Here is a 27,142-nt window from a genome sequence, read left to right as displayed (position 1 = left end):
AAAAGAAAAAGAAACATCTAGCAGATTAGTAAAGACAGTTTTAGGTGTATCTGGGTGGGTCATGGAACATGACCCTGGTATTATGTATGATGCCTGGCTCATTTCTTCTCTGACACTGTTCTCTGTTCTGTTTCTCAGCTGCCAAAACTAAGCAGTGTAGCTCAGCCACACCCTTCTGCCATGATAGTTCTGCCTTGGAGCCAGATGACATGGAATGAATCCTCTGAACCTGTGAGACAAATTAAACCTCCTTTAAACTATGGATATTGGATATTGTGTCTCAGTGGTTCCTTGATTCACTAACTTCTTTCCACAATTCTAGTTGCAAACCAAACTGAATGAGAACCAAATGAAATTCAATAGTTAATCTGTTTGTGTTCTCATCCAACTGGATTTTCGACCAGAAACATGGAAATATTTAAGTTTATGAACAGAGGTGTCACTGTACAACTAGTTTGTTCTAGCATGTGCTCCCACCAAAATATGCTTCTCTTACACTGTAATCTCCTTCAGCATGAACCAAAATAAATCCTTTTTATTATGTTAATTACCTCAGATATTTTATTATATAAATTAAAGCTGATTAATACAGTCTATAACACTTCTTTTTAGAAAATTTTGCTACCATGAACTATGGTATTCTGTGTTGCCTGCTTAGTTGTAGCTTTGTGCACAACAATGACTGCTTCACTGAAGACATGTTTGTAGAAATAAAATTTTGAAGTTCTAACAATACTTCTAAGCCCATTGAAACAAGTCACCAAATCCTTTCTATGAAGGTTAGGTTTTCCCATACACATCCCTTCTGTTATCACTTTAAAGTATTTTGAAGAGATCTTGGAGTTAAATATTTCTTCTTTTGTTTCCTAACAGGAGAAATATCTGCTTGTTGCATACTAATGTTTAAATTACAAATTTATATAATTTTGCAAAATACTAAAAAATTCAACCATAACTTTAGCTGAGAGAGAAAACTGCTGAAAAACAATTGTGTTAAAGGCTGTAAGCTATTTGTTTCTGAATCACCTGTAATGAAAGCCTGACACACAGTAGGCATGCACTATTAAACTTCATTTTTTTCCTTTTTTTGTATTACTACTAAACACTTTTGGGGGCCCATACTGGAGATTAAACTCAGGGACTTGTGCATGCCAAACAAGTGCTCTGAGCTACATCCCCAAGCCCTGCAATATTTTGTAAATAAAAAAAGCTTCTAATATTTTTCTAGTCTCATACTTTTGCCTGATTTATTTAGGAATGTTTCATGAATGAAGTTTGAGTACAGCTTATCATCATGATAACAATTACAATTTCACAATTCATCAGTGTTTTTATGTCACTAAATACGGCAAAAAGACTGAAAAAGTTTACCTTTCCTACAATGATAGCAGGCTAAAATGTTTAGACCTTATCTTTAAGGAAATGGTGTCCCACAGAAAATTCCTTAGTGGAGGAATCAGACAAATCTCACTGTTTAGGGAAACTATTTTGACAATAATACGAACAATTATACTCTTTCTTTGTATAAATAAAACACATTTCTTTAGAATATGCTATTTTAACTGCAGTTTTAGAACACACCATCTATAAGGGGACACTTTACAAGTATTTAATCAAGATAATAAAAGTTTTGATTAACACTGAACTTTGAATATATGACTAGTTAGTTATACCTATAAAATAGCTGTCATGTGGCAGGATTATCATTTCAGAGAGTGACACTGAAAAGCCCAACTTAGAATGTTAGTATCAAAAGTGAGGCCTTCCCACAGAGAAGTTATTTTCCCAGATACTAACATTCAGTTCTTAATATAGCCAAATTTAAATCCAAGGCAAATATAATGATTCTCATTCTGTATGTGAAAAGCCTAATATCCAGAATTTAAGGAGTATCCTCAATGTCATAGAGACAAGAGTTGTATAACTGGAATCTGTGCTAGGTTACCTTCAATACCAGAATTTGCATGTTTAACTGCTTTGCTTCATCTCTAGACAATAAAAATACAGCACTGATTAGAATGTAGTGAACTACAGTAGAGTTCAAATCAATTTCTTAATTAACCATTAATAGCATTTCATTCTTTTTAAGTTTCTATATCTCATGTTTTTCTCCACTAGCTCGTCAGATATGAGCAGTGAGGGTGGTGGGTCATCATAAGTTGCTCTTTTGGGGAGGTAGCTGAGGTTGACTGAGCTGCTACAAGCTGCGTCCTCTGATGACAGGAAGTGGGGTGCTGGACCAAGATGTGAAATGGCCTCAACCAATTGCAAAAAGATCCTAGGTGGAGAGATGACCACAAACAAAACATAAAGCAGGACTAGGGATTTTCCACTCAGTGGGCATGCACCCTGATTGCCCTGAGCATCCCTGGGGTGATCTGTCCTCATTATTACTTGCTTAATGCTCTAGGGAAAAGGAGGAAACGCATGCACACTTCAAAATTGAAAGCAGTGCAGGGATAAATTGTGAGTATGTAAGAATAGAGTGGGGAGTAAACAAAGTCAAAAAGTATACCAAAATAAAAGAAACTAAAACCAAGAAATTCATGTTGCCCACACTCTGGGGTTGTCCCGGCTTGCTGTGAACCATATCCTCCTTTGCAACAAACTCTTTTCACTTTGAAACCACTTCGTCACATGACAGGGATCTGTGAGGTGGTCCTGGTGAATTCTTCTATATCACCAAGAACCAGAAAACTGAAGGGTGACAACACAACATGGCTTTGTAATAGAATTCTTCACTTCTCCGAGTCTCAAAATTTCTCCACCTGAAATACAAAGATAATACCACTAAGATTTCAATACAATTTGTGCCCTCTGAAACTAATGTTACAATTTAATACCCATTATGAGATACTAAGAAGTAGTATAAAATGAGATCTCTAACAGATGCTTAGAGTCTGTACTCATGAATAGATTTAAGCAACCAATGGGTTTCCTTTAGAGTTGGTCTGGTATGAAAGCCAGTTTGACTAGGTCTCTCTTGTGCCTCATGTTTCTTGGTATGTAATGCTCTACATAGCTCTGGGACTCTGCCATCATGAAGGCTTTCACTACATATGGCCCCTGGACCTTGGACTAGAAGCACAAACCAAAATAGACCTTTCTTTATAGCTGACCAGTCTGTGTATTGTGTTATTGAGCAACAAATACTCATTAAGACAACAACTTTGCAAAGCTTTTCTAACATTTAAGGCTTATATACACAAAGTGTCATGCACATTGCCTGACACAGTTATCATGAAGGCTAGAATTTAGTCTCAGCTCTAAATGTTAAATATTTTATAAACTGTATACCAACTGCATAATTAGTAATCTTTAAATTCCTCTTATTCCTCAAAATGATAAGCAAAAAATATCTGAAATATATTGGACTAATGTACTTCTCAAAGACAATATGGGTAAAATAAACAGATTATATCTCATGTTACATAGAGGAAAAAAACTGAGACATAAAAGTCCTACACAAAGATAATGAAATCTGGGGAAAGACTATTTAAAGTGAATTAATATAGAGCCAAGGATTTAGCTCAGTGATGCTGCCAACTGCCTCACAAGTACAAGGCAAGGTCCCAAGTTTGATCCCTGGTACCAAAAAAAAAAAAAAAAAAAAAAATAAAAAAAAAAAAAAAAAAAAAAAAAAAAAGAATTAATACAAAAGGCTCAGTCTTCATAGTATAAGTGGAGGAAAAATGACTTTGATTTTTTGGAAAATTAAACTAAAAACTAGGAAAATAAATTTAACTTTAGCAAAAATCTAGACTATATATTGGAGTGTACTATAAGAAAAAAGAAAAGAAGACAAGAAACTAGTTTTAATCTGGTGAGTGATTTAGGACTTAATACTAAAATGCATGAGTATTTCATTTTGTCCATGAACCAGAGATAATACCTTAATTATTATACTAAAATGTCTTTTTTTAAAGAGATAGATGTAACAAAAACACTGTCATTTCTATGAGGTGCCTAGGAAATTAAATCACTGTTTCACATCACTTTAATTATAAATATTAGAAATAATGCTTTACTATAATAAAACTACAAATACCTAAGCAAACATTTTAGTAAATGTGGAACTACATGGTGATAGGTTTTCCCTAAAAAAAAAAAACAAAAAAAACCTAAACCCAATACCTCATTAAGCAATATCCTGTCTCCTAGACAAAAACTTTCAGGTCTCCAAATGGTAATGACACTCACCTAAAAAATACTAAACACAGTTATGTGCATATGTCATAAAATTTCTCTCCAAAACAGATACACATTTATACTTAAAACTTATATAAATTATATATAAAGGTATATACTCTTTACCATAATCTTAAAAGCCCTCAAATATAATGACATACCAGGGCACTATCTTTGCAAAATGCAAGTGATTTATGGAAGATAGTAATATACTGTTTTCTCTGTGAGCACAGAACAGTATTCAGCTTTCGTATTTTATGAGTATTTAAAATTATCTTGGGCCAGAGATTTAGCTCAGTGGTGCTGCTGCCTGCCTCACAAGCTCAAAGTCCCAAGTTCAATCCCCAGTACCAATAAAAGTCTCAAGAAAAGCTGTTTTTTTCACTAAGTGGTATTAAACATAATCTTTCTACTGTTATCAAAAAGTTGTGTGACCACAGTTTTAAATATAGCTATAGTGAAATTTTCATTCTTTAAGCAGTGTATCTTTAAGAATGGGGGTGCTGGGATTTAGCTCCTCAGCGGTTCAGTGGCCTGCCAATCCCCGGCACACAAAAAAAAAAGAATGGGGGAAAAACACTTCCTGTTTGATAACCAGTTAGGAAGAAACTTTAGAGGACCCTATGGAAAGTTTGACAAATTTGCTGTTTCCCTCAAGGGCAATTTTTGTACAAAAAAGAGTGGAAACCACAAAGAAGGAGAAAGACAGAAAGTTGTTTTTTCAGAATTTAATATTTTAAGAAGACAAAAATATAAAAATTATCAAAATTGTAGTGGTTCATTTGGGGGCTAAATATAGAGATTGAAAGTCCTCATAATTGATACACGGCAAAAAGTAAACAAATATAAAAAAAATCACTAGCAGCTGCAGCTGTTTAATATAATGCCCACCTACAAAAAAGGTAGGATACAAAGTTAGTTGAGTGAGCAAACATAGTAACAATTTCAAAATAGTTACAGTTCTGGAGGTCCAAAATGAGGATCATCTTGGCTGCTTAGATTCTACTTCTTCAAGAAGCCACTCAATGCCACTCAAAAAGCCAGTGAGAGTATCAGCCTCCATATCCTGGACCTAGGAATAGATAAAAGTAAATGTCAGTAAGAAACTGGAGCCAAAAAAACTTATGATTAGGAGGGACACTTTTCTAGACATTAAAAAGGTTTACATTACAACTACTATCATAGAAATACAACAGATCATCAAATAAACACTATTATGAGCAAATACATCCAGGAAAACCTGGAAAAAATGGAAAAATTTCTGGACACATGTAATCTAGCTAATCTGAATCACAAAGATACAGAAAACCTAAACATATGAATAACAAACAGATTGAATCAATGAAAAAAGTCTCTCAATAAAGCAAAGTCCAGGACTGGATGGCCTCACTGCTAAATACTACAAAATTATAAGGAATGTTAAAAATGTTATAAAACATTAAGAAGGACTGGATTCTTCCAAATTTGTTCCATAAGACCAGCAATGCCCTAATACTAAATCAGACATGAACACAACATAAAAAAATTATAGGCTAGGAATTCCTTTTTTGTTTAGTTTTGTTTTAATACGTTGTTTATTGGTACATTTTAGGAATACAATATGGTGATAATTCATCACTGGGAATTTGTACCTTTCCATGATGTATCTTGTTTCTTTTTTTTTTCCTATTCCCCTGGCCCCCCACCACACCTCCACCTCTCCCCATTTACAAAAACTTTGTTTTTCCCTTTTTTTATTATTTATTATTTTTCCTTCCCCTACTCTTTGCACTTCCCCTTCAGGCCTTATCTTCCTATTTAACATTACTATTCTACATTTTAGTCTTTACTTACACTTTTAGCTTCTCATACCATGTGTGTCCTATTTTTTTCACTTAAGAGTAGGGCCTCAAGGTGCATCCATTTAGTTATAAATGTCTCTAGAGTTTCTCATTTATTATGGTTGAGTAGTATTCCATTTTATAAAAAAAATATATCTTCCTTATCCAGTCCCCAGTTGATGGGCAATTAGGCTGCTTCCAAGTTTTAGCTATTACAAACTGTGCCGCTATAAACATGGGTGTGCATAGATCACTGTGGTATGATTCTTTTAATTCTTTTGGGAAGATACCCAGAAGGCAAATAGCTGGGTCAAATGGGACCTCTAATCCTAGTTTTTTGAGGTATTTCCATATTGATTTCCACAGTGATTATACCAGATTACTCTCCCACCAACAGTGGAGAAGGGTTCCTTTTTCCCCATAACCTCACCAACATTTGTTATTAGTTGATTTCTTGATAGCAGCCATTCTTTCTGGAATGAGGTGAAATATCAGCATTGTTTTCATTTGCATCTCTCAAATGACCAGGGATGTTGAACATTTTTTTATATGTTTATTTGCTATTTCTACTTCTTTGAGAAAAGTCTGTTCATTTCAGATCCCCATTTTTGGATTGGGTCTTTAAATTTGGGAGGTCTATTTTTTTTTTAAATTCTTTACATATTCTAGATAGTAGACCTTTGCCTGAGGAACAGCTGGTAAATTTTTTTTTCCCACATTGTGTATTGTTTCTTCACCTGTTGTTGTTTTATCATTCTGTTGGTGGTTTCAATTGCTGTGCAGAAGCATTTTAGTAAGAGATCTCAGTTGCTGATTCTTGTGCTAGATCCTATGTGACTGAGGTTTTATTCATGAAATCTTTTTGAATGCTAATGTCTTCAAGAGTTCTATCTAACCTCTCTTCCAGCTGGCTTAGTGTTTCTGTTTTAATATTTAGATTCTTGATCCATTTCAATTTTAATTTAGTGCATGGTGAGAGATATAGGTCTAGTTTTAATCTTTGGCAAGTTGAAACCCAATTTTTTCAGCACCATTTATTAAAGAAGCTATCTTTCCTCCAGTGAGGGTATCTAGCTCCTTTGTCAAATATGAGGTGGCTGAGTAATCTGGAGTGGTTTCTGCATCTTCTAATTTGGTCCACTGATCCTCAGGTCTATTTATTTACCAGTACCATGTTATTTTCATCACAGTAGCTTTGTAGAATAGTTTCAAGTTCAGAATATTATACCACCTACCTTGTCTTTTTTTGTTGTTGTTTAGAATTGCTTTTGCTATTCTAGGTTTCTACTTGTTCTAAATTTAGTTTTAGATTGTTTTCTCAAGTTCTGTAAAGTATGCTCTTGGAATTTCAATTGGGATTATACTGAATCTACACAGCAGTTTTGGAAGTATTACCATTTTCACTATATTGGTTTTTCCTCTTGAAGAATCAACAAATCACAGAGAAAATTAAAGAAACTAGACAGTTTCTATAATTAAATGGCATTGCCAGAACAACATATAGGAATTTATGGGACACAAGAAAAGCACTCTTATGAAGGAAATTCATAGAAGTGAATACTTTTATTAAGAAAACAGAGTGAGTTCAAATAAACAACCAAATGCTTAACTTCCAGCTGCTAGAAAAAGAAGAGCAGGACAAACCCAAAGCTCATACAAGGGGGAAATTATAAAGATCAGAGCAGAAATCAATGCAATGGAGACTAAAAGAATAATACAAAAATATCAATGAATCAAGGAGTTTGTTCTTTGAATAAAAAATAATTTGACAGACACTTAGCCAACCTTATCAAAAAAGGAAAGAAAAGACACAAACCCGTGCAATCAGGAATGAAAAGGGTGAAATTACAACAGACCCAGCAGAAATCCAGATCATCAATGCCTACTTTGAGAACCTATATGGCAAAAGGATGGAAAACACCAAAGAAATGGACAGATTTCTAGATAAATATTGATTACCAAAATTGAATGAAGACCTAAAAATCCTAAAAACACAGTATCAATCAATGAAATTAAAAACACAATTAAAAACTTACCAACTACAAAAAGTCCAGGCCCTGATGGCTTCACTGCTGAATCCTACAAGATATTTAGAGAAGAACTATTGCTTCTGTTTAAACTCTTCAAAGAAGTTGAAAGGGAAGCAATATTCCCAAATTCATTCCTGGAAGCATGCATCACCTTGATCTCCAAAGCAGAGAAAGACTCAAATGCAAAAGAGAATATGCAAATCTCACTAATGAATACAGACACAAAAATCCTCAATAAGATACTGGCAAAAGAATGCAGAAGATCATCTAGATGAACATAAAAGCCAACCAAGTGCGATTGATCCCAGGGATGCAAGGATGTTTCAACATATGCAAGTTGATAACTGTAATACACTACACTAACAGAGCCAAGGACAAAAACCATATGATCATCTCAAAAGACGCAGAAAAAGAGTTGGACAAAATCCAACACCCAATCATGACAAAAGCCCTACAGAAAATTGGAATAGATGGTCTTTATCTCAATCATGACAAAAGCCCTACAGAAAATTGGAATAGATGGTCTTTATCTCAATCATGACAAAAGCCCTACAGAAAATTGGAATAGATGGTCTTTATCTCAATCATGACAAAAGCCCTACAGAAAATTGGAATAGATGGTCTTTATCTCAACCTGATAAAAGCCATCAATGAAACACCAACAGGCAACATACTGAATGGTCAAACCTAAAATTTTTAATGCTAATATCAGGAACAAGACAAGGATGTCTACTATCACCACTCTTGTTCAATATAGTTCTGGCAGCATTAGCTACAGCAATTCAGAGAAGAGAAAGAAATAAAAGAGATAAAGATAGGAAAAGAAGAAGTTAAATTGTCATTATTTGCAGATGATATGATACTCCATACAGAAGACCACAAGAATTCCATTAAAAGTCTTCTAGACTTAATAATTTAGTAGAGTACCTGGTTACAAGGTCAACAAACAAAAATCAATAGCCTTCCTATACACAAAAAACAGAATCACTGAGAAATTGTAGAAACAACTCCTTTTACAGTAGCATTCAAAAAATTGAAATACCTAAGAATCAACCTAATCAAAGAAATAAAAGACCTCTACTGTGAAAGCCATATAACTCTGAAAAAGGAGATTGAAGAGGGTATTAGAAAATGGAAAGATAGCACTTGGTCCTAGATTAGTTATTCTTATGAACATAGATGTAAAATTTCCAATAAAATACTAGCAAACTAAATGCAACAGAACATAAAAATGATCAATTGTTGTGATCAAGTGAAATTCATCCAAGGAATGCGAGGATGGTTCAAAATACTCTAATTAATGAATATAATGTATCATATCAACAAAATTAAAGATAAAATCATATCATTTCATTAGATTCAGAAATTATTTAATAAAATTGAATATCATTTCATGATTACTCTCAACACGGTAGGCATATAAGGACTATATCTCAACATAATAAAGGCTACATATATATATATATATATATATATGTATACTGGCAATATATAAATTGTGTGTGTGTATATATATATATAATATATACATATTGTATATATATATATATACTGTATATATATATGTATATATACATATCGTATATATGTGTTTATATATAAGTATGTATATATATATATACATACATATATATACAATATATATATATACAAAATACTGAATAGCATAAAGCTCTGTTTTTTCTTCCTTTTCTAAATCAAGTTTTAGGGTGAATTTTATTATAAAAGTTTAATTGTTCTGTTTTCTAAAAATTATAAAACATGACTTAAAAATAAAAACAATTTAGACTCTTGGGAACTTCTTTTGAGCAAGCAAAGGGTTGTAACTAAGGTGGTTTCCATCTTTTTGAGAGCTGTAAAAGCAACACTTGTGGCTGCTGGTGCCTCCTCTCAAAACAACATAAGGACCAGCTGTCTCTAGCACAAGGTTCTCTAGTCAGTAAGAATTTGAAACAGCAAGTTCTTCTCATTAATGCAGAACCTGTGCATGATCAGATTCTTGCCACAGTGAGAGATCTGGTACTCCATGACCAGGCAGAAATCCTCCTTCACACCATTGGTGATGCCCTTAGTGACTATGTGGTGCTTTATCAACATTCTTTGATTAGGTAGTGTCTTAGTTACTTTTCTAGTTGCTGAGACAAAATACTCAACAACCAAAGGAAAGGTTTAATTTCAGCTCACAGTTTGTAGAGATTTCAATCCATAACCGACTGGCTCCAAGGCAGGGTGGCATCACAGAAGAGAAACAATTCATAGCAGGCAGAAGACAGCAAAAGCAGCAAGCAGCAAGTAATAATAGCAGATCTCTTTCTGTCTCTTATATTCTATCCAGGTAACATGCCCTTAGGCATCATAGTTTAGCCTTCCTTTATCCCTTTGCAATTCACTTCTCATTCCAACAATATTCAAAATCTTAAAAAACTTCTCTCAAAGGTATATATAATCTAGAGGATTTTTCAGTCAGTCTTTCCATTGCATACTTCTGGGAACTTCGTTTGCTGAGCAATGTTAGATCAGATGTATCTTGAGTACCTATGCTGATTTGTCTGAGTATATCTAGTGAAATAGTTGATATCAAATACAGTTGATTTGCTCAAGTATTTATATATAAAATTGGCAGGCAACCAAATATTATAGTTGTTAATTATTAAAAATATATCACAAACAAATAATATCACAAAGCAGTTAACCGGAGATTTTCTCTCTTCAAGAGTTTCAGCTTCTAACAGTACCTCCCAAGTTACATCACTGTTTCAGGGAAGCACCAGCAAAGACAGAAGCAACATTTCTGATCATTCCAATGTATTGAAGTATTATTCTGTGAACTTTAGTGACATTTCACACTGGATCGATCCAGCCAGGAAGTCTTTCAAATAAACTTCTTAAAAATTGAGTTTGTTCATTCTGTTCCTTGATGCTGATGTAAATAAGGATGATTTCTTTCCATACTCCAAGCTGGTCTAGGAAATTCAAACATGACATACAGCTGCCTTCAGTGGTGGTGATCTGCTCTACATTTTGCTCAATGGTGTACATTTCATACAGCCAGGTAGAGGATATAGTCTGTGACAAGCCACACCTTAGTTGCTTGTAAATCCTGGGACATCAGCTCCCAGGCTTGCTGCACCAGGACCTGCTGTCAACCCAGGCAAACAGGGCCTTGATGTCAGGGAACCTTCAGCTATCGTGGCTGCTGGTGCCTAGATTCTGGTGCCCAAGAGAGGAAAAAACTTTTTCTCTAAGATCTGGAAGAAAAGGAATGCTCACTCTCTACTCTTATTCAACATAGTTCTGGAAGTCTTGGCCAGAGCAATTGGGTGACAGAAATAAAAGTCATATAAATAGAATAAAGGAAGCCGTTTGTAGATTATATAATTTTGTATATGGGGAAATCTAAACACTTCACTAAAAGACTATTAGAAATGATAAATTCAGTGAATTTGTAGGGTAAAAAAATCAACATACAGAACTCAGTGGCAATTTTATCTACCAATAATGAGATTGCTGAAAAGGAAATTATAAAAGCAATCCCATTTGCAATAGTTACAAAATATCTAGGAATAAATTTAACCAAGGAAATGAAATATGAACCTCTACAATGAAAATTATAAAACTTTTCTGGAACAAATTGAAGGGTACACAAAAAAATGAAAAGGCCTCTTATATTCACACATAAGAAAAATTAATGTTATAATGCCCATATGCCACAAATGATTTACAGATTAAAAACTCATAAAAATATCAATGTCATTCTTTGCAGAACTAGAAAAAAATAACCCCAGCATTTATAAGGACTTACAGAAGATTTCAAATAACCAAAGTAATCTGGAGAGAAAAAAAGCTGACTTCAAAAATCTACTACAATGCTATCATAATAATAATAAAAATAGCACGGTGTGGTGGGATAATAACAAATACACAGATCAGTGGAATAGAAATGTGTGCCAAACATAACTCAATTCATTCACATTCAACTGATTTTCAACAAAGTTGCTTTAAGAATGTATTAGTTTTTTTTCCCCAGACCCGTGCCCTCCCAAGATATATCATGTAAAGGTACAAGATACCAATGATAAATGTAACTACTGTTTGCTTTAAATGTACCAATAAACTTAATGGAAAAAATACTGCATTAAAATCTAAAAAACAAAAACAAAAACAAAAACAAAGAAATAATGTATTGGAAAAGGGTTGTGGATTTAGCTCAGTTGTGCCACTGCCTGCCTCACAAAGACCCAAGTTCAATCCCTGGCACCAAAAAAAAAAAAGAATGTATTGGAAAAAAAAAGATGGTCTTTTTAATAAATGGTACTGGAAAAATGGAAAAATTGGGTTTTCACATGTAGAAGAATGGACATAGATCCCCTTCACCAGTTATAAAAGTGAACTCAAGGTTGATTAAATACTTAAAAGTAAGAGACATGAAATAATTAAACTACTAAGTGAAAACATAGGGGAAATGCTTCATTGACTTGGAATGGGCAAGTATATTTTGTACAAGACCTTCAAATCAAAGTAAAGAAAAAGAAAAAATAGACATAGAATTATATAGTACTAAAAAGTTTCTACATGTCAAAGGAAACAATTATCAGCATGAAAAGACAACCAAGAGAATGAAGAATATTTGTAAAACATACTTCTGACATGAGGCTGATATCAGAATTTATCAAGAATGCCAAAATCTCAATAACAAGAGAACTAACTGTACCAAAAATCAAGAAATGAGATCATATCTAATTAAAAAGCTTCATGGCTGAAGATTTAGCTCAGTGTTGCCCCTGCCTGCCTTACAAGTGCAAGGTCCTGAGTTTGATACTCAGTATCAAAAAAATAAAAATAAAAATAAAAAATAAAAAAAGCTTCTGCATAGCAAAAGAAACAATCAAAAGAATGAAAAAAAACCCCTGAAAATTGGGAAAACTTTTTTCTAGATGTTTCTCAGATGGAGGGCTAATAACCAGAATATATAAAAGAAATTTAAAATATTAGACTCCCCCCCAATAAGATCCCCCAAAATGGACAACTGAAATGAATAAATGAATAGACACTTCAAAGTACAAGTGACCATAAGTTTATGAAAAAATGCTCAACATCACTGGCCATTAGATAAATTCAAATTGAAACAACAATGAGATTCACTTTACCACAGAAAGAATGGCCATCATCAAAAACAAATAATAACACTGTGGGGCCACAAGGCAAAAGGAACTCTTCTACACTGTTAGTGATAATGTAAATTAATACAACCACTTTGGAAATCAGAATGGAGGATCCTCAAAAAACTGACTCAGCTATTCCCCTTCTAAGTACCTTCCCTAAAAAGTTCAAGACATCATATTACAGTGATATATTCATTCCCACGTTTATAGCAGCACAACTCACAATAGCTAAATCTTGGAAGTGGCCTATATGTCCATCAACAGATGGATGAAGAAAATGTGCTATTTATGCACAGTGAAGAAACTACTCTGCTACAAAGAAAAAAAAACTTGCATCATTTGTAGGAAAATGAAGGCACCATGAGACCATAATGTTAATAAATAAATGAGACACACAATCTTAAACATTGTATGTTTTCTCTTGCATAAGAAAACCAAAGTATAAATAAAGAGCAAAAAAAAAAAAGACAACAGCAAACAGAGGTAGATCTTTCTCCAATGGGAAGAGGATCAAAAGATGGAGGGAAGAGGAGGGAGGAGAGGGAAAGGGAATGATAAAGGAAATTAAGATGTGTCATGTACATGTACCAACTCCACACAAGGAATGTAAACATTATGCACTGCAAACATGTACAAAAAAGGGAATCCAGAGATGGATGCAGGGGAGAGGGAGAATAGGGAAGGGGATAAAAAAAGAAATTAAGATATATTATGTACATGTACCAACTCCCTACAAGGAATGTAAATACTAGGTACACAAATATTTACTAATAAAATAATGAAAAAATAATTCTAAAAAAATGGACAATTGATTAGACATTTTTAAAAAGGAGGCATACAAATTTCCAATAATACTTGAAAAAATGTTCAACATGTTGATCATCAGAGAACTACAAATCAAACTCATAATGAAATATTACTTCATTCCTATAACTATTACCAAAGTTCTGGTCAGGGTACAGAGAAAATGGAATCCCTATACATTATTGGTGAGAATGTAAACCAGCACAGTCGTTATGGAAAAAGTATGATGCTTCCTCAAAAATTATAAACAGAACTATCATATAATGCAGGAATCCCATTAACAGATATATGTATCCAAAGGAAATGAAATGCCAAAGACATCTGTACAGCCATGTTCAATGCGGTGCCATTCACGATTGTCAAGATATGTAATCAACTAATAGATGGATAAAGAAAAATATGGTAAACATATACAAGGACTGTTCATCCAGAAAAAAGAATAGAATAGCCATTTATGACATCAACATGAAGTGAAGATCATTATGTCAAGTGAAATAAGTGACATACAAAATCACAAACACCAATGATCTTACTTATATGTGGAATCTTAAAAGAGTAGATTAGAGTCTAAGAGTAGTTCCACAGGCTGGGAGAGAGTAGGGAAGAGGAAGGGATAGAGAAAGACTGACCAATGGTACTATACTACTCCTACATAGGAGTAAGATGTTCTGGGGTGTTATATTTTTAAAAGGTAGAAATAAGGATTTTGAATGGTTTGATTATAAAGAAATGATACATGTTAGAAGAAAACACTATGTTGAATCTTAGATATTTCCCAATGTATACTTGTGTTGAAATATAACATGATATCCTACTTTGTATAACTTTTATATTTTAATATATGTTAAAAAATAAGTTGAATAATTTAAAAAAGTATTGAAAACTGCCACTTCTAATGGTAGGGCTAAAACTCCCACCATGTGGGAGGGTACACTTTTATTACTAGTCTTCACCCTGTGTTCCAAAGAGTTGCTGGAGCACTGAGCAAAAAAGATAAGGGAGGAATGAAGAAAATTCCCCAAACATTTCAGAAAAAGCATTTCTAACTTTAATTTTGAAAATATTTTATATATAGGTTTTCATGTAAAATTTCATTTGAAGACAGGATCTCATAGTTAAAATAAATTTTGGAAAGCAATAAATTATAAGATACAATGTATTTTTTATTTTTGGTTTTATGTTTTTGGTGGTTCTGAAGATCAAACCCAGGGCCTCATGCAAGCTATGCAAGCACTCTACCCCTCAGCAACATCCATAACCCACAACAACCTATTTTTTATGATTTTCAAAGCATAATACATTGATGCTATTGCTATGACTGAAGAAACAAGTAGGGAACAAGTACAGAGACAAGGAGTGATCATCTGAGATTTATTAACACTGATCAAATAGTTCTAATGGATAAAACTCTTAAAATTTACACTAGAATGCTAGTCTATTACAGAGTATGAATAAGAAGCAAAGAAACTGGTATGGTTTGGAAAAATGGCCCAAAGGCGCTCCTGTTAAAGGCTCAGTCTTCAGCTGGTGGTGCTATCCGCAAGTGATGAAACTTTTCAGAGGTGAGCCTAGTGGGAGATCCAGTTACTGGGGCCCTGGCCTTGAGGAGGATATGGCGTCCTAGCCCTTTTCTCTTCTTTCATTCCTGGACAAGACGGGAATTGGCTTCCTTTGCCATGTGCACCAAACATGATATACTGACTCACCACAGGCCCAAAAGCGACAGACCAAAACAACCACAGACTGAAAGTTTCAAAATTAAGCCACAATTTTTTAAAAAATCTTTGAATATTCAGGCTGGAAATAAGCTTGACCCTCTTCCCTTGGGCTCCCAAAGTGCTGGGATTACAAGTGTGTACCACCACACTGACTCCGGTAATTTGTTACATTAACAGAAAGCTAACACAAAAATTATATAGAAAATAGAAAAAAATGAAATTTTTATCACCAGAAAAGCTAAAGCCTTACCATCCACGGGTGGTTTAGATGGCTGAGATGCAGTTCATGCGCCAAATAAAAACAGGGCATTCTTTTCACATGTGCTTCAGAAATACAAGATAAAACCAGCATTGGTCTTCCTGAAGATCCAAAAGCTGGATCTGTCATTGCCATAATATGAGAAAATTCATCTTGCCATTCATGTCCTAAAGAATATAAGTTAAAACTGTTAATTTTCATTTTTATAATAGTTTTTAAAATAATAAAATAAAAATTAACAAAATAAGAGGAAAATTTTTACCATAATGCAAACCTAACGAATGGTCTCTAATGCTGGTATTCATTCATTGTTCTGCCATAAAACTAGATCAGGTAGCTTTTTGAGAATAATTTAGGTGAAGCAAGAAAATCACAATAGCATTCAAATGTCTGTATAAGATGAAAAGTAAAAATCCTTAGAATAGATATTTTTCTCTCAAAAATCTATAGCTATCTTGTTTTCAAAATTTAAGAATACAGTTGGATCTAGCTTTTTAAAAAGAAATCCAAACTTCTCAGACAAACAAGTAAAAGCAGCAAGTAAATATATGAAAAAATGTCCCACATCACTGGTCATTTGATAGATGCAGATGAAAACAACACTGAGATTCCACTTCACCCCAAAAAGAATGGCTGCGATCAAGAAATCAACCAATAACAAATGTTGGCGGGGTTGTGGGGAGAAAGGAACCCTTCTCCATTGTTGGTGGGAGTGCAGACTGGTGCAACCACTGTGGAAGTCAATATGGAGATACCTCAAAGAACTAGGATTAGAGGTTCCATTTGACCCAGCCATCCCTCTGCTGGGTATCTTTCCAATAATCATACCACAGTGATATATGCACACCTATGTTTACAGAGCCACAGTTTGTAATAGCTGAAACTTGAAAACAGCCCAATTGCCCATCAAATGGGGACTGGATAAAGAAAATGTGATTTTTCTATAAAATGGAGTACTACTCAGCCATAAAGAACAACAAGCTAGAGACATTTATAGCTAAATTGATGCATATTGAGGCCATACTCTTAAGTGAAGTAAAAAGGACACACATGTGTAAATGCTGAATAGTTTCTCTGGATCATTTTGAGTGACCTGTCTTTAGGCTCACTGATTTTTCTTTTTGCTTATAAACCCACGGAAATAACTATTAACCTATTATCATATTTTTCATGATAAACATTCTCATTTTACTTTTTCAAAATAGCTTTCTTCCATCTATTGAAAAATCTCTATCTGTTCACACATATTTTCTACATTTGCTGTTAGATCTTTTAACATGTTATTCATAATTATGTATTTTACTATCTTTTACTGAGAAAACCAACATACAGCCCATCTCTGCATCTAGTTCAACAGAGTGCCTCGCCTCCTGACAATTTACCATTTCATTTTCTTTTTTTTTTTTCTTTTGAGAAGGGATCACATTGTGTTACACAGGCTGATCTTAAACCCCTTGGCTTACACAATCTACCTGTGTCAGCCTCCTGAGTACCTGAGACTACCGATACCACCACATCGGTTTTAGAATTTTCAGACATAATACTAGATATTTATGTAGAAGAGCAACAAAAATGAGATAAAGAGATTTACAGGCAAAAATAGGTATGTTTCTTCTTACAAGTTACTGAGCAGATTTGGTTTTCATTGCTATAATTAACTTCAACACAGGGAATTTAAATTCTTTTAACAGTGGGCTGTGTAACCTTGTTATGAATGAAAGAGCTGTAGTGTCAGACTTTCCTTTTCAGAGTTTTTTTTTTTTCTTCTCATAGCTTTTAGATCTTCATACCTACACATCCAGGTAGGGAAGGGAAGTGAAAGCCTCTACATATCTTTCTCTCAATCTTTACAATAGCCTGCTATTGTTTGTTACTGGGTAGAGAAATGGAAATTTCTCATTTTATTGTCCCAATCTCTGTCTTAGATGGTTCCTGTGAATCTGAGCCTCAGTGGTGGAAGCTTTCTCAGTGTTCCAACATGACTACTGAATTCTTCCATGTATTGGTAGAAAAATCTTCAGTATAAATTTCTTTCCTTGCCCTCAAAATCCTCAGAACTTATAATTTGCAACAGCGCAGGGTCCTTGGAACTGTGATTCCTATCCTTTCACTAGGTACAAAGAGCTTTTGATTCTACCCCTTCTTTGCAGCAGCAGTTAATCTCTGCCTGGAACCAAGAGGCAGGAGAATTTCTGATTCCATCTCTTGTGGCAGACAGCTTTGGCTACACATGAAAAAAACAAAACAGAAACTAGGAAGATACACTCATCCCCAGTAGCAAATGATCATCACATGCATAACTGTATCAACATGCCCCCTTCCCGACTACTACCCCTTTATATAAGTACCATCTAATAGAGGCCAACGGAAAAAGATGGTAAGTAGATGCAGATGCTCGTTGAAACTTGAAGTTTTAAAATTTATTTTTCTCCTTGTTTTATAGGGAGATAAAGGAAGAAGACTGGAAAACCAGGTAAAGTAGAGACTGTCTATTTTAGTTCTCAATTCCATCTCCAGCACCAAACAGAATGTCTGACTTCAATAACTATTTGGAACTCAACAGCTCTTTGTTGAATAAATGAATATATCTTTTGTTTTGCTTTAAATCTTTCCTGTTATAGATAGCCCCATAGTAACAGAAAATAATTTATTTTTTTCTTATCGATAATTTCTTCAAATTTTCAGAGTATAATTGCTTCCATGCATAAGTCTGAGAAATAAATTCAATGAAAATTCAACCCATTATTTTAAATAAAGAACTATAATACATTCAGGTGTTATATTTATTATATATTTATGCCTTGCACACAAAGGATTTCAGAAAAAATATAATTTTGATTCATGGCCAAACAATATAGTCATTTCATACTAAAATAGCATTGTCACAATTATTCAGGATATATGGAGAGTATCACCAACTGCTATGGATTGTGTCTAGATATCCCCAGAAAGCCACATGAAGTCATAGTGGGGCTGTTACAGAGGAGGCTGGATCTAAAGAGTGTAATACTATGACTGCTTCATGACATAATGCTAGGATCAAGGCCACCAGGATTAAGGGTATGAGTGCTACCCACCCTAAGCAGCCTGGATAAGATATAATGGAAAGAGCTGTGGTCATCCCTTGCTTGCTTTGCTACCTTCTGCCTGCCATGAACTGTTTCTCCTCTGCAATGCCTGTCAGCCACGCCACAGTGCCTTGGAGCCAGCCAATTATGGACTAAAACCCCTACAGACCTTGAGCTAAATAAACCTTTCTTTCCTCCTTTAACTGTGGGTGTTGGGTATTTTGTCCTCCACAACAAGAAATGTAACTAAGCCACCAACTCATTCTTTTAATTTACTCATCCACTTAATTGACATCAATCCCCATAGCTCTCTACTATCTGGACAAAAACAAGAAAACTTTTTTCAGAGTTATCTGTATATATTATTTGAATATATTCAGACATAAAGAGAATATTAGTAATACAAATGAGAGCTATACAATAAAATATTATATAGCTATAATATCAAACTTTGACATGCATCAAAATTCCCAGGTGCTAGTAAAAACAGATGTCCATCATCCACTGCAAATCTATGAACTAAAATTCACCAGCATAGAAACTGCTCAACAAGATCACTAGGTGATCCTAATGCAAATCAACATTTGAGAAACCACCATTAAGTAATAGCCAGAAAATCACAGGGATAAAATTATCAGATTACTAAGATAACACATATTCTTATAATAACATACAACATTTATTAAACATTGAAAAGCTATTTTGATTGGTTTGCAAAGAATGTTTTTGAAAAAAATATAAGAACATGCTTACTTTTATGAGCCTCAGCATTTGCAACATAGATGAACCCATCTACAGCTTCACAGACCTTCTGAATTTGTGGAATTACACTGTATCGACTTCTTCGTTGGTCATCTCCAAGTTGAAGGTTGAACATCTTGTTAACTGCACTTGTATGTTCTTCCCTTGCCCTATCCCTTTCCTTTCTATACAAAAAAAAGTAAAAATATAATTACAAGGACACTAAGCAGGTTCCATCCTCCTAAAATGTTCCACTCTTTAAGCTTTAGGCAAGCCACCAAGTAGGTAGATTTACCTGGTAGTTGAATACAATATCAGGATGTTAAATTTATGTTGGTTGCTCAACTGAAAACTGACTCCTGATCCAATACCTAAAGAATAAAATTATAATTATTAAAGCAAGTCCTTAAATAATGGCAGCAAAAGATCAGACTAGAAAATGTCACCTAGTGAAAGCCAAAATATCCAAGAAAAAACTTTGAAATAAAATACAATGCTCGTGTTGAAGAGAAGATGCTATATGGAACTTTGATTCATATGGTAATAAAAACATAGGTAGAAAACAGAACTGCTATGTTTGTCATTGACTTTTTACGTCATCGTTATCATCTTGACACAAAAGCACAAAAATGATCTACAATAGGGTTTCTTATAATATCTGAGTTCTCATATGTAAAATTCCTGGTAGCGTGATGAGTAAATAGTAAGTGCTAAATATCTGCTTATTAGTACTTTATAGTTGAGCAATTCAACACTGTCATTTGTCTTTCTTTCTTAATTTCTCTCCTTTGGCTGTGTTAACTTTCAGGGCCTAATTTTTTCCTTCTAACCTCCAGGAAAGAGCCTTCTTGAATTTCATGGCTCTGTATCTTCTTCTTATATATAAATGTCCTTAGATCTGTCCACTTCGATCATCAGCATTCTCATCTTTTAGTTCAAATCCTATCTCAATGGAACTTTTGCAACCACTTCTAACCAATTTCTTACATTTTTTTGCCTCCAATTATCCTTTCTTAGAAGAGAATTTGGAAATATTACTTAATAATAATATCTAATTATGGCTTTTCTCTACAATGCCATTGCTCTTCAGGTATGAAAAGCAAAACCTTAATAAAATCTGGCCCCTACTTACTTCAGAAAGACAACTCTAGGATTTCATACACTTGATCCTTGCAGTAAAATCAATTAATCTGTTTAAATAAGCTGAGCCACGGATCTCACATCGTCATTCTATGAAACATGTGTACTGAGTGTTGGGACTCTTGTGAGCTGAGACTACAATCATCCCAGACTATGTGATCTGTGTCCTCTATCCACCAGATAGGGTGTGTACTCCACAAGGGAATTATGGAAATAAAAATCAATCATATTTCTGAACATTGTTTTTCACAATTTAATGTCCATAAATTATTCTCTCAACATATCTAACCTCAGCCAAGCCTATCCCATACCATTCTGCACTTCTTTGCCAATGATATAATCCATATTTTTCTGATCTTACAAGATTTGAAGCATAGGTATAGGTATATTAGCATTTTAAACAATCAGTTCAGCTGCTATGTGGAAAATGGAATTGCCATTTCATAATCAGTAAATTTCCTTCTTTGATCCTTTTCTACCCAGAGGCTAATTATATCAAATTTTGCTCATGTATAAACTTATCCCTGTTCTCAGATCAAGATTATTCACAAGAGACAGAGATTTTTGACACTGTTTATTCTATATCTCTGTATTTTGGCATCTAAAAAGTGTTTTCAATAAGTAAAGCATAAGCTAAATTATATTATTATATACTATATTTTGCAGAATAATTACATTTCTTTGTTCATACAAGGGAAAATGCTTATTTAGCTTTTTCAAACAATATCCTGACAACACAATTTACTTTCACATGATATTAAATTCTGCATTACATAAATTTGATGAATTAAGGGGAAACTTCTTATAATAATTAATGTTTTCAGCCTTGCGGAACCTACAGTTTGGGGTGGGGAGGACACCCTCCAAATTACTGTATTTCATTGCACAAATAATTAATTAAAATTAATTTCTTTCTGGTGTCAAGATCAAAATGTCTGAGTTATCATGTATAGTAACATGAAAATTACCATCAATCTGTCTGTGCGGCAAACCAGCAGTTGGACTAAGTTCTTCAGAAGACATCAAGCTCAACACCAAAGATGTATTCAGTTCTTCTAAACCTGGTCCAAACATAGCAAATCGTGGTTCATTCGGAATGATCAATGAGTGTAAAAAGGAGGTGACAGCTCCATACATAGGACGGCTGGATTTCAAAGCTCTTCTTGCACATGGACAGCACATTTTATAACTGTAGAAAATTGTCACAATTAGAAATTAACAGAGAAGAAATTTAGCCAGTTGTTCCTGCAAGAACATATAATTTATTGGGCACTTGCTAGGAATAAGACTATAAGGATTGTACAGTCCAAATACTCATGAGGAGCACTGGGGGATGAACTCCATTATAAATGTATGCAGAGTACACTGATGCAGAAAAAGACAAGGTGCTATGGCAAACAGAGTGACTCAGAAGCTGAAGTCTTCCCCAGGAAGTAATAACTGACTTTTTGAGCTTTCACATAGATTCTCTCATGGACATTGGTCTAACACTTATTCCAATGTCAATATTCACTACTAAGCATAGTAGTTCTCAATTGGAAGAAGTTTTTAGCCTCCCATTAAAGAATATCTGGCAATGTGTGAACAAAAAGGTAAGTATAAAGAAGTTAGCATAATTTACCTAGAAATTAAATTTACTAAGCCTATTACTATAATCAAATTTCTTAAGTATTTCTATTAACAATCTCAAATGTACAAGTTCAGTAAATGTTAAATATACAAAGAAGCTCAAACGCTTCTTATGGAACACTTAGGAAACTAAAAATCATACAAAAGAAGCAATTCAGTTTATTTTAATAGATATTGATATCTAAAATAGCAATTTCACATTTTATCAGAAATTAAAATAAAGTTGCCAAGATCAAAATGAAAACTAAAACCAAATTGTTAAAAACAATCACTAAACTAATAAAATCATTTTTATTAGGAACCTTATAATTCACAAAGGCAAAAAGAAAACCAAACCAAACCACTAACTTTGAAGTTAGATAGACCCAGGAAAGCCTCACCATGTTGGTTATAATGTATGATCAGGAAAAAAAATGGTGAATATTTAAATTTAAATTTTTAATTTCAATAAAAGACACATTGCCATTATTCCCCCCCCCCGCTTTGAACACACTTAGCCTTCTCTTGCTTACCCCACTTCCCGAAGAAGTTACAGGAATTCTCTTTTGTGTCTTGAGTTGTGTCACCTCAATGTCCCGAGTTGATTCAGAGTTTATCTGTCATGGTCATTTTGACTTCAAAGAAGAGCCAGAAGTCACAAGGTGCCAAATCCAATGAATAAAGTGGACGCAGACACATCATGTTTTCAGGAGCTTGTCTTTCCATTGGATGGCACTCTACAGCAGCAGTCACCATATTTTTATCACACCTTGTAAAGGCATACAAAAGGGAATCTCCAGAACTGCTTCAGAAAGTGGCAGGAACAAGGAGATAAGGATGTCTGAAGTGAGGGCGAGTATTCTGAGGGAGCTTAATGGCAATGTGTTTTTTATCGTAATTATAAATTTTAAATATTCACTGTATATTTTGATCACTCCTTTTATGAAATTCCTTTATAAGGCTGAACTTCAGTTTCTTCATCTACATTTTTGGGCAATAACATCACAGAGTTGTAAGGATTAGAAATAATTTATCTGATCATACATGATTACTATGATTATTACTACTCCCTGGGGAAAATCTGGTGCCTCATCATAAGATAAAATTGATGCTATGATTGACTGTTAGTGGCATTTGCTGAGATTATATACACAGATCATGTACATTTTGATGAATTAGTTTCATAAGATCTGGAATAAAACTGGGAGGAAAATATTGTATGGAGCTACTGAATCTAGCACAGCAAAACAATTCTTACCTAAAGCATAAACATTCTTTTAATTTCTTTTACAATCCCTTAAACTTGGAGTTCTCGGTAAAGTTGGTTATATTCAGACCCCATAGACTTATTTATCTTTGAGGTAGCACAATGGATTCCAATCTGAATAGTCCCTTAAAAATTATGACCTTAGGAAAATCACATTAACTATCTGAACTTTAATTCTACATCCATAATATAAACAAAAAACTATGCTGCGTAAGGATTGAATGAGTTAACATACACAGACTCCCCCATACAATCCAATATAGGGCATAGTCACTGTAATTCTCTTATATATATTGTACTAATAAATGTCAATGTCTTTAAGTGATAAAATCTTATTTTTCATCCCTGCCAAAAGACTGCTTCCTGATCTATAGTCATTCTTTTTCTCAATAGTAAAGTTATTGACAATGTAACAAAATGACAGTCAGGAATGGTGGCGCACACCTGTAATCCCAGCACTAGGGAGGGCTGAGGCAGGAGGATCGCTGTGAGTTTGAGACCAGCCTGGGCTACACAGTGAGTTCCAGATCAGTCTCAACTACATAGTGAGATCCTGTCTCAAAAAACCAAAACAAACAAACACACAACAACAAAAAAAAATGACAAGTGCTCTAAAGAGAATGAAAATTTTAAGAAATGTTTTATTTTCTGCCATTTGTACTACATATAATTATTCCAATACTGGTTAGGCACCATAGGGAAATAACAAAATGTTAAAGCTGAGCTGATTCTGTGAAGCAAATCAGTTAAATCAACCCCCTAGTTTGACAAGAGACACTTAGACCCCAAATCATGCAACAGATTAGCAGTGAGAGCAGGACTAACATTGGCTATTGATGGGAAAAAATTCAGTATCTTTTAAATTCACAAAACTAGATACTTACACCGTCATATAATCAAATAATGCACTGTCAGTGACTTCAGATACAGGTTTTTTTAAGATTTCTAGATCTGGAAGAGACTTCCAGTCAACAGAAGACCAACAAGGAAGATCCCTCAAAAGAAAATATCTCCACAGAATTGGATCCCGTACAATTTCATTCCAATAATGATTTGTACTTCCCAACTGACATAGATCATGTGGTGAAAGAAATGACAAAATATATAGTTGTACATCAATCTGAAACAGAAGAAATCAGAAGAAAAAAGAATGAATAATCTATCTTAAAAAGTTGCTTGATAGAGAACAAAGAATTATTATGCTAAATAACTAAGGTTAACTGAAATAGTATTTTAATAGTTAAATCTATCATTGAGAAGTTATTTTCCTGCCAAAAGGGAAGAATCCTAACTGAATACTCTAATTTTTGACACACTGAAATATTTCTAAAAAATTAAGCACTGTCTTGCTGTTTTTTTAGGTACAATAATTGGATCTTTTAATTTCTTCAGATCAATATTTTGATACTTATTATTTAAATAAATCAATTAAGAAAATAATGTTTTTCAAAACAAAACCTCTATGGTCAATTTTCTCATTAGATCAAATTAAAGAATGCAAATATGCCAATTGAGTTCTATTAATATATGTAACCTAAAAAAGATGACAAGAAAGTAAAGGGAGGCTATTATTAGACAAGAGGGAGGGAATAAGATTTAGAGAAGGGTGTCAGGGTAGGTCATACAGGACATGGATATGATGGGGGTAAAGTGTTTAAAGTATGTTATGTATATTTATGAATTTTCAAAAAACAAAATGATTAATCTGTATAACCAATTAAAAAAGAGTAGAAAAAAATTACATTGAGATTCCATCTCAACCCAGTCATAATGGTTATCCTTAAAAACATAAAGATCAACAATGCTGTTGAGACTGTGGGGGCAAAGGAATCCTTCTATACTCTGGATGGGAAAATACATTAGTATTGTTACTTTGAAATCAGTATGGCAGTTCCTCAAAAAACTAAAAATAAAACTACATGACATAGCTGTCACTCTTATGTATATGAAGGATTTAACCCCAGTATACCGTGAGAACTGCATACTCATGTTTATGGTGGCCAAGTCCACAATGGCAAAGATAAAGAACTAGCCTAGGTGCCTGCCCAGCAACAAATGAAAGGATAAAGAAATTACTCTTATGTATATGAAGGATTTAACCCCAGTATACCGTGAGAACTGCATACTCATGTTTATGGTGGCCAAGTCCACAATGGCAAAGATAAAGAACTAGCCTAGGTGCCTGCCCAGCAACAAATGAAAGGATAAAGAAATTGTGATATATACATATAAATATATATGTATACATATATATTTATATGTATATATCTGTGTATGTATATATATATATATATATATATTTCAGCCATAAAAATGAAATTATTCCATTTGCAGAAAAATAGACGGAACTAGAGATCAAGTTAAGTGAAATAAACTAGACTCAGGAAGGAAAGTAGCAAGTAACACATATTTTTCCTAGTATGTGGAATCTAGAGAAAGAGAGAGAGAGAAAATAAAATAGTAGGAAGGCTTATTAGACAGAAGGAAGGGAATAGGGGCAAGGGGAAAGGGTATGTGTAGGGAATGTTTGGGAAGATAGAAATGATTAAAATGTTATATGAATGTATGAAAATACTACATTGAAGCCCAGTATTTTCTAAAATTAATATGCAATAATAAAATACAGTTTAAAAATTGTTTCAAAGAACACTGCAAGGGGAAGATTCTTGAAGGCATTCTAAGCCTACCGTTTTCAACTTGGGATGGATGACAAAGGGAGATGCCAATAATCCAAATGAGACAGAATTGCAATAATTGCCCAGAATTTCTATTTCCCCACCCCAATTGAAGCTTTAACATGAATGTGCATAATCTTTGTGTTTTGTTGTAATGTGACAGTGTGATTTGGTCATTTATTTTGTAATGGTAGTTTTGTTACTTTGAATATACGGTCAGATAATTACAATGTCCTAAGAGAGTGTGTTTTGGGTATCACCAGACGGTTCTGATACATTTAGCCTGGGAAGGAAGATGCTGCAAACCCAGGTGTCATTTTCTCAATCGATGTTCAGGGCGTCCCAGTCCTAAACGCCAGTTTTGAGGCCAGAAAACCTGAGAGGGATCTGGCTGTTCATCAGGGTGCCCTGTGAATGGGAGCTGCGCTGTGACCTTCTCAGGCCGGGAAGGACAAGGAAGGGGGTCAAGGCCAAGGGAGTCTGGCCAACCGCTGCTGCCAGGGAAGCGACAGCTCGGGCGGGGCCGACTGGGCCTTCGCGCGCTCACCGGCAGTCGCCTCAGGATGCTGGTCTCCTCACCCGCCTCCTCCGGGGAGGCCATCTGCGCCCTCTCCTTGCCCACCGACTGCCAGAAAGTCCTCCAGCCGCTGAGGATGGCCGAC

At 34.3% G+C, this 27,142-nt stretch overlaps 1 protein-coding gene across 1 annotated transcript in view; it reads right to left on the bottom strand.

Annotated features, from left to right (window-relative positions):
- Fbxo4 (F-box protein 4) overlaps positions 1-27,142 on the bottom strand; it is a 27,789-nt gene continuing 647 nt past the window's right edge. Inside the window, exons 2-9 of the mRNA XM_010633885.2 lie at positions 27,028-27,137; positions 24,690-24,925; positions 21,899-22,119; positions 20,086-20,161; positions 19,803-19,975; positions 15,973-16,148; positions 5,147-5,260; positions 1-2,768 (exon numbers count right to left, since the gene is read on the bottom strand). Of these exons, the coding sequence (XP_010632187.1) occupies positions 5,171-5,260; positions 15,973-16,148; positions 19,803-19,975; positions 20,086-20,161; positions 21,899-22,119; positions 24,690-24,925; positions 27,028-27,137 (1,082 nt within the window). The 3' untranslated portion in view covers positions 1-2,768; positions 5,147-5,170. The remainder of the gene's footprint in view (positions 2,769-5,146; positions 5,261-15,972; positions 16,149-19,802; positions 19,976-20,085; positions 20,162-21,898; positions 22,120-24,689; positions 24,926-27,027; positions 27,138-27,142) is intronic.

Source organism: Fukomys damarensis, unplaced genomic scaffold (assembly GCF_012274545.1).
Source record: "Fukomys damarensis isolate Sample0158 unplaced genomic scaffold, DMR_v1.0_HiC HiC_scaffold_1, whole genome shotgun sequence".
Classification (NCBI taxonomy): Eukaryota; Metazoa; Chordata; class Mammalia; order Rodentia; family Bathyergidae; genus Fukomys; species Fukomys damarensis.
This window is presented reverse-complemented; position numbering and strand designations above follow the sequence as displayed.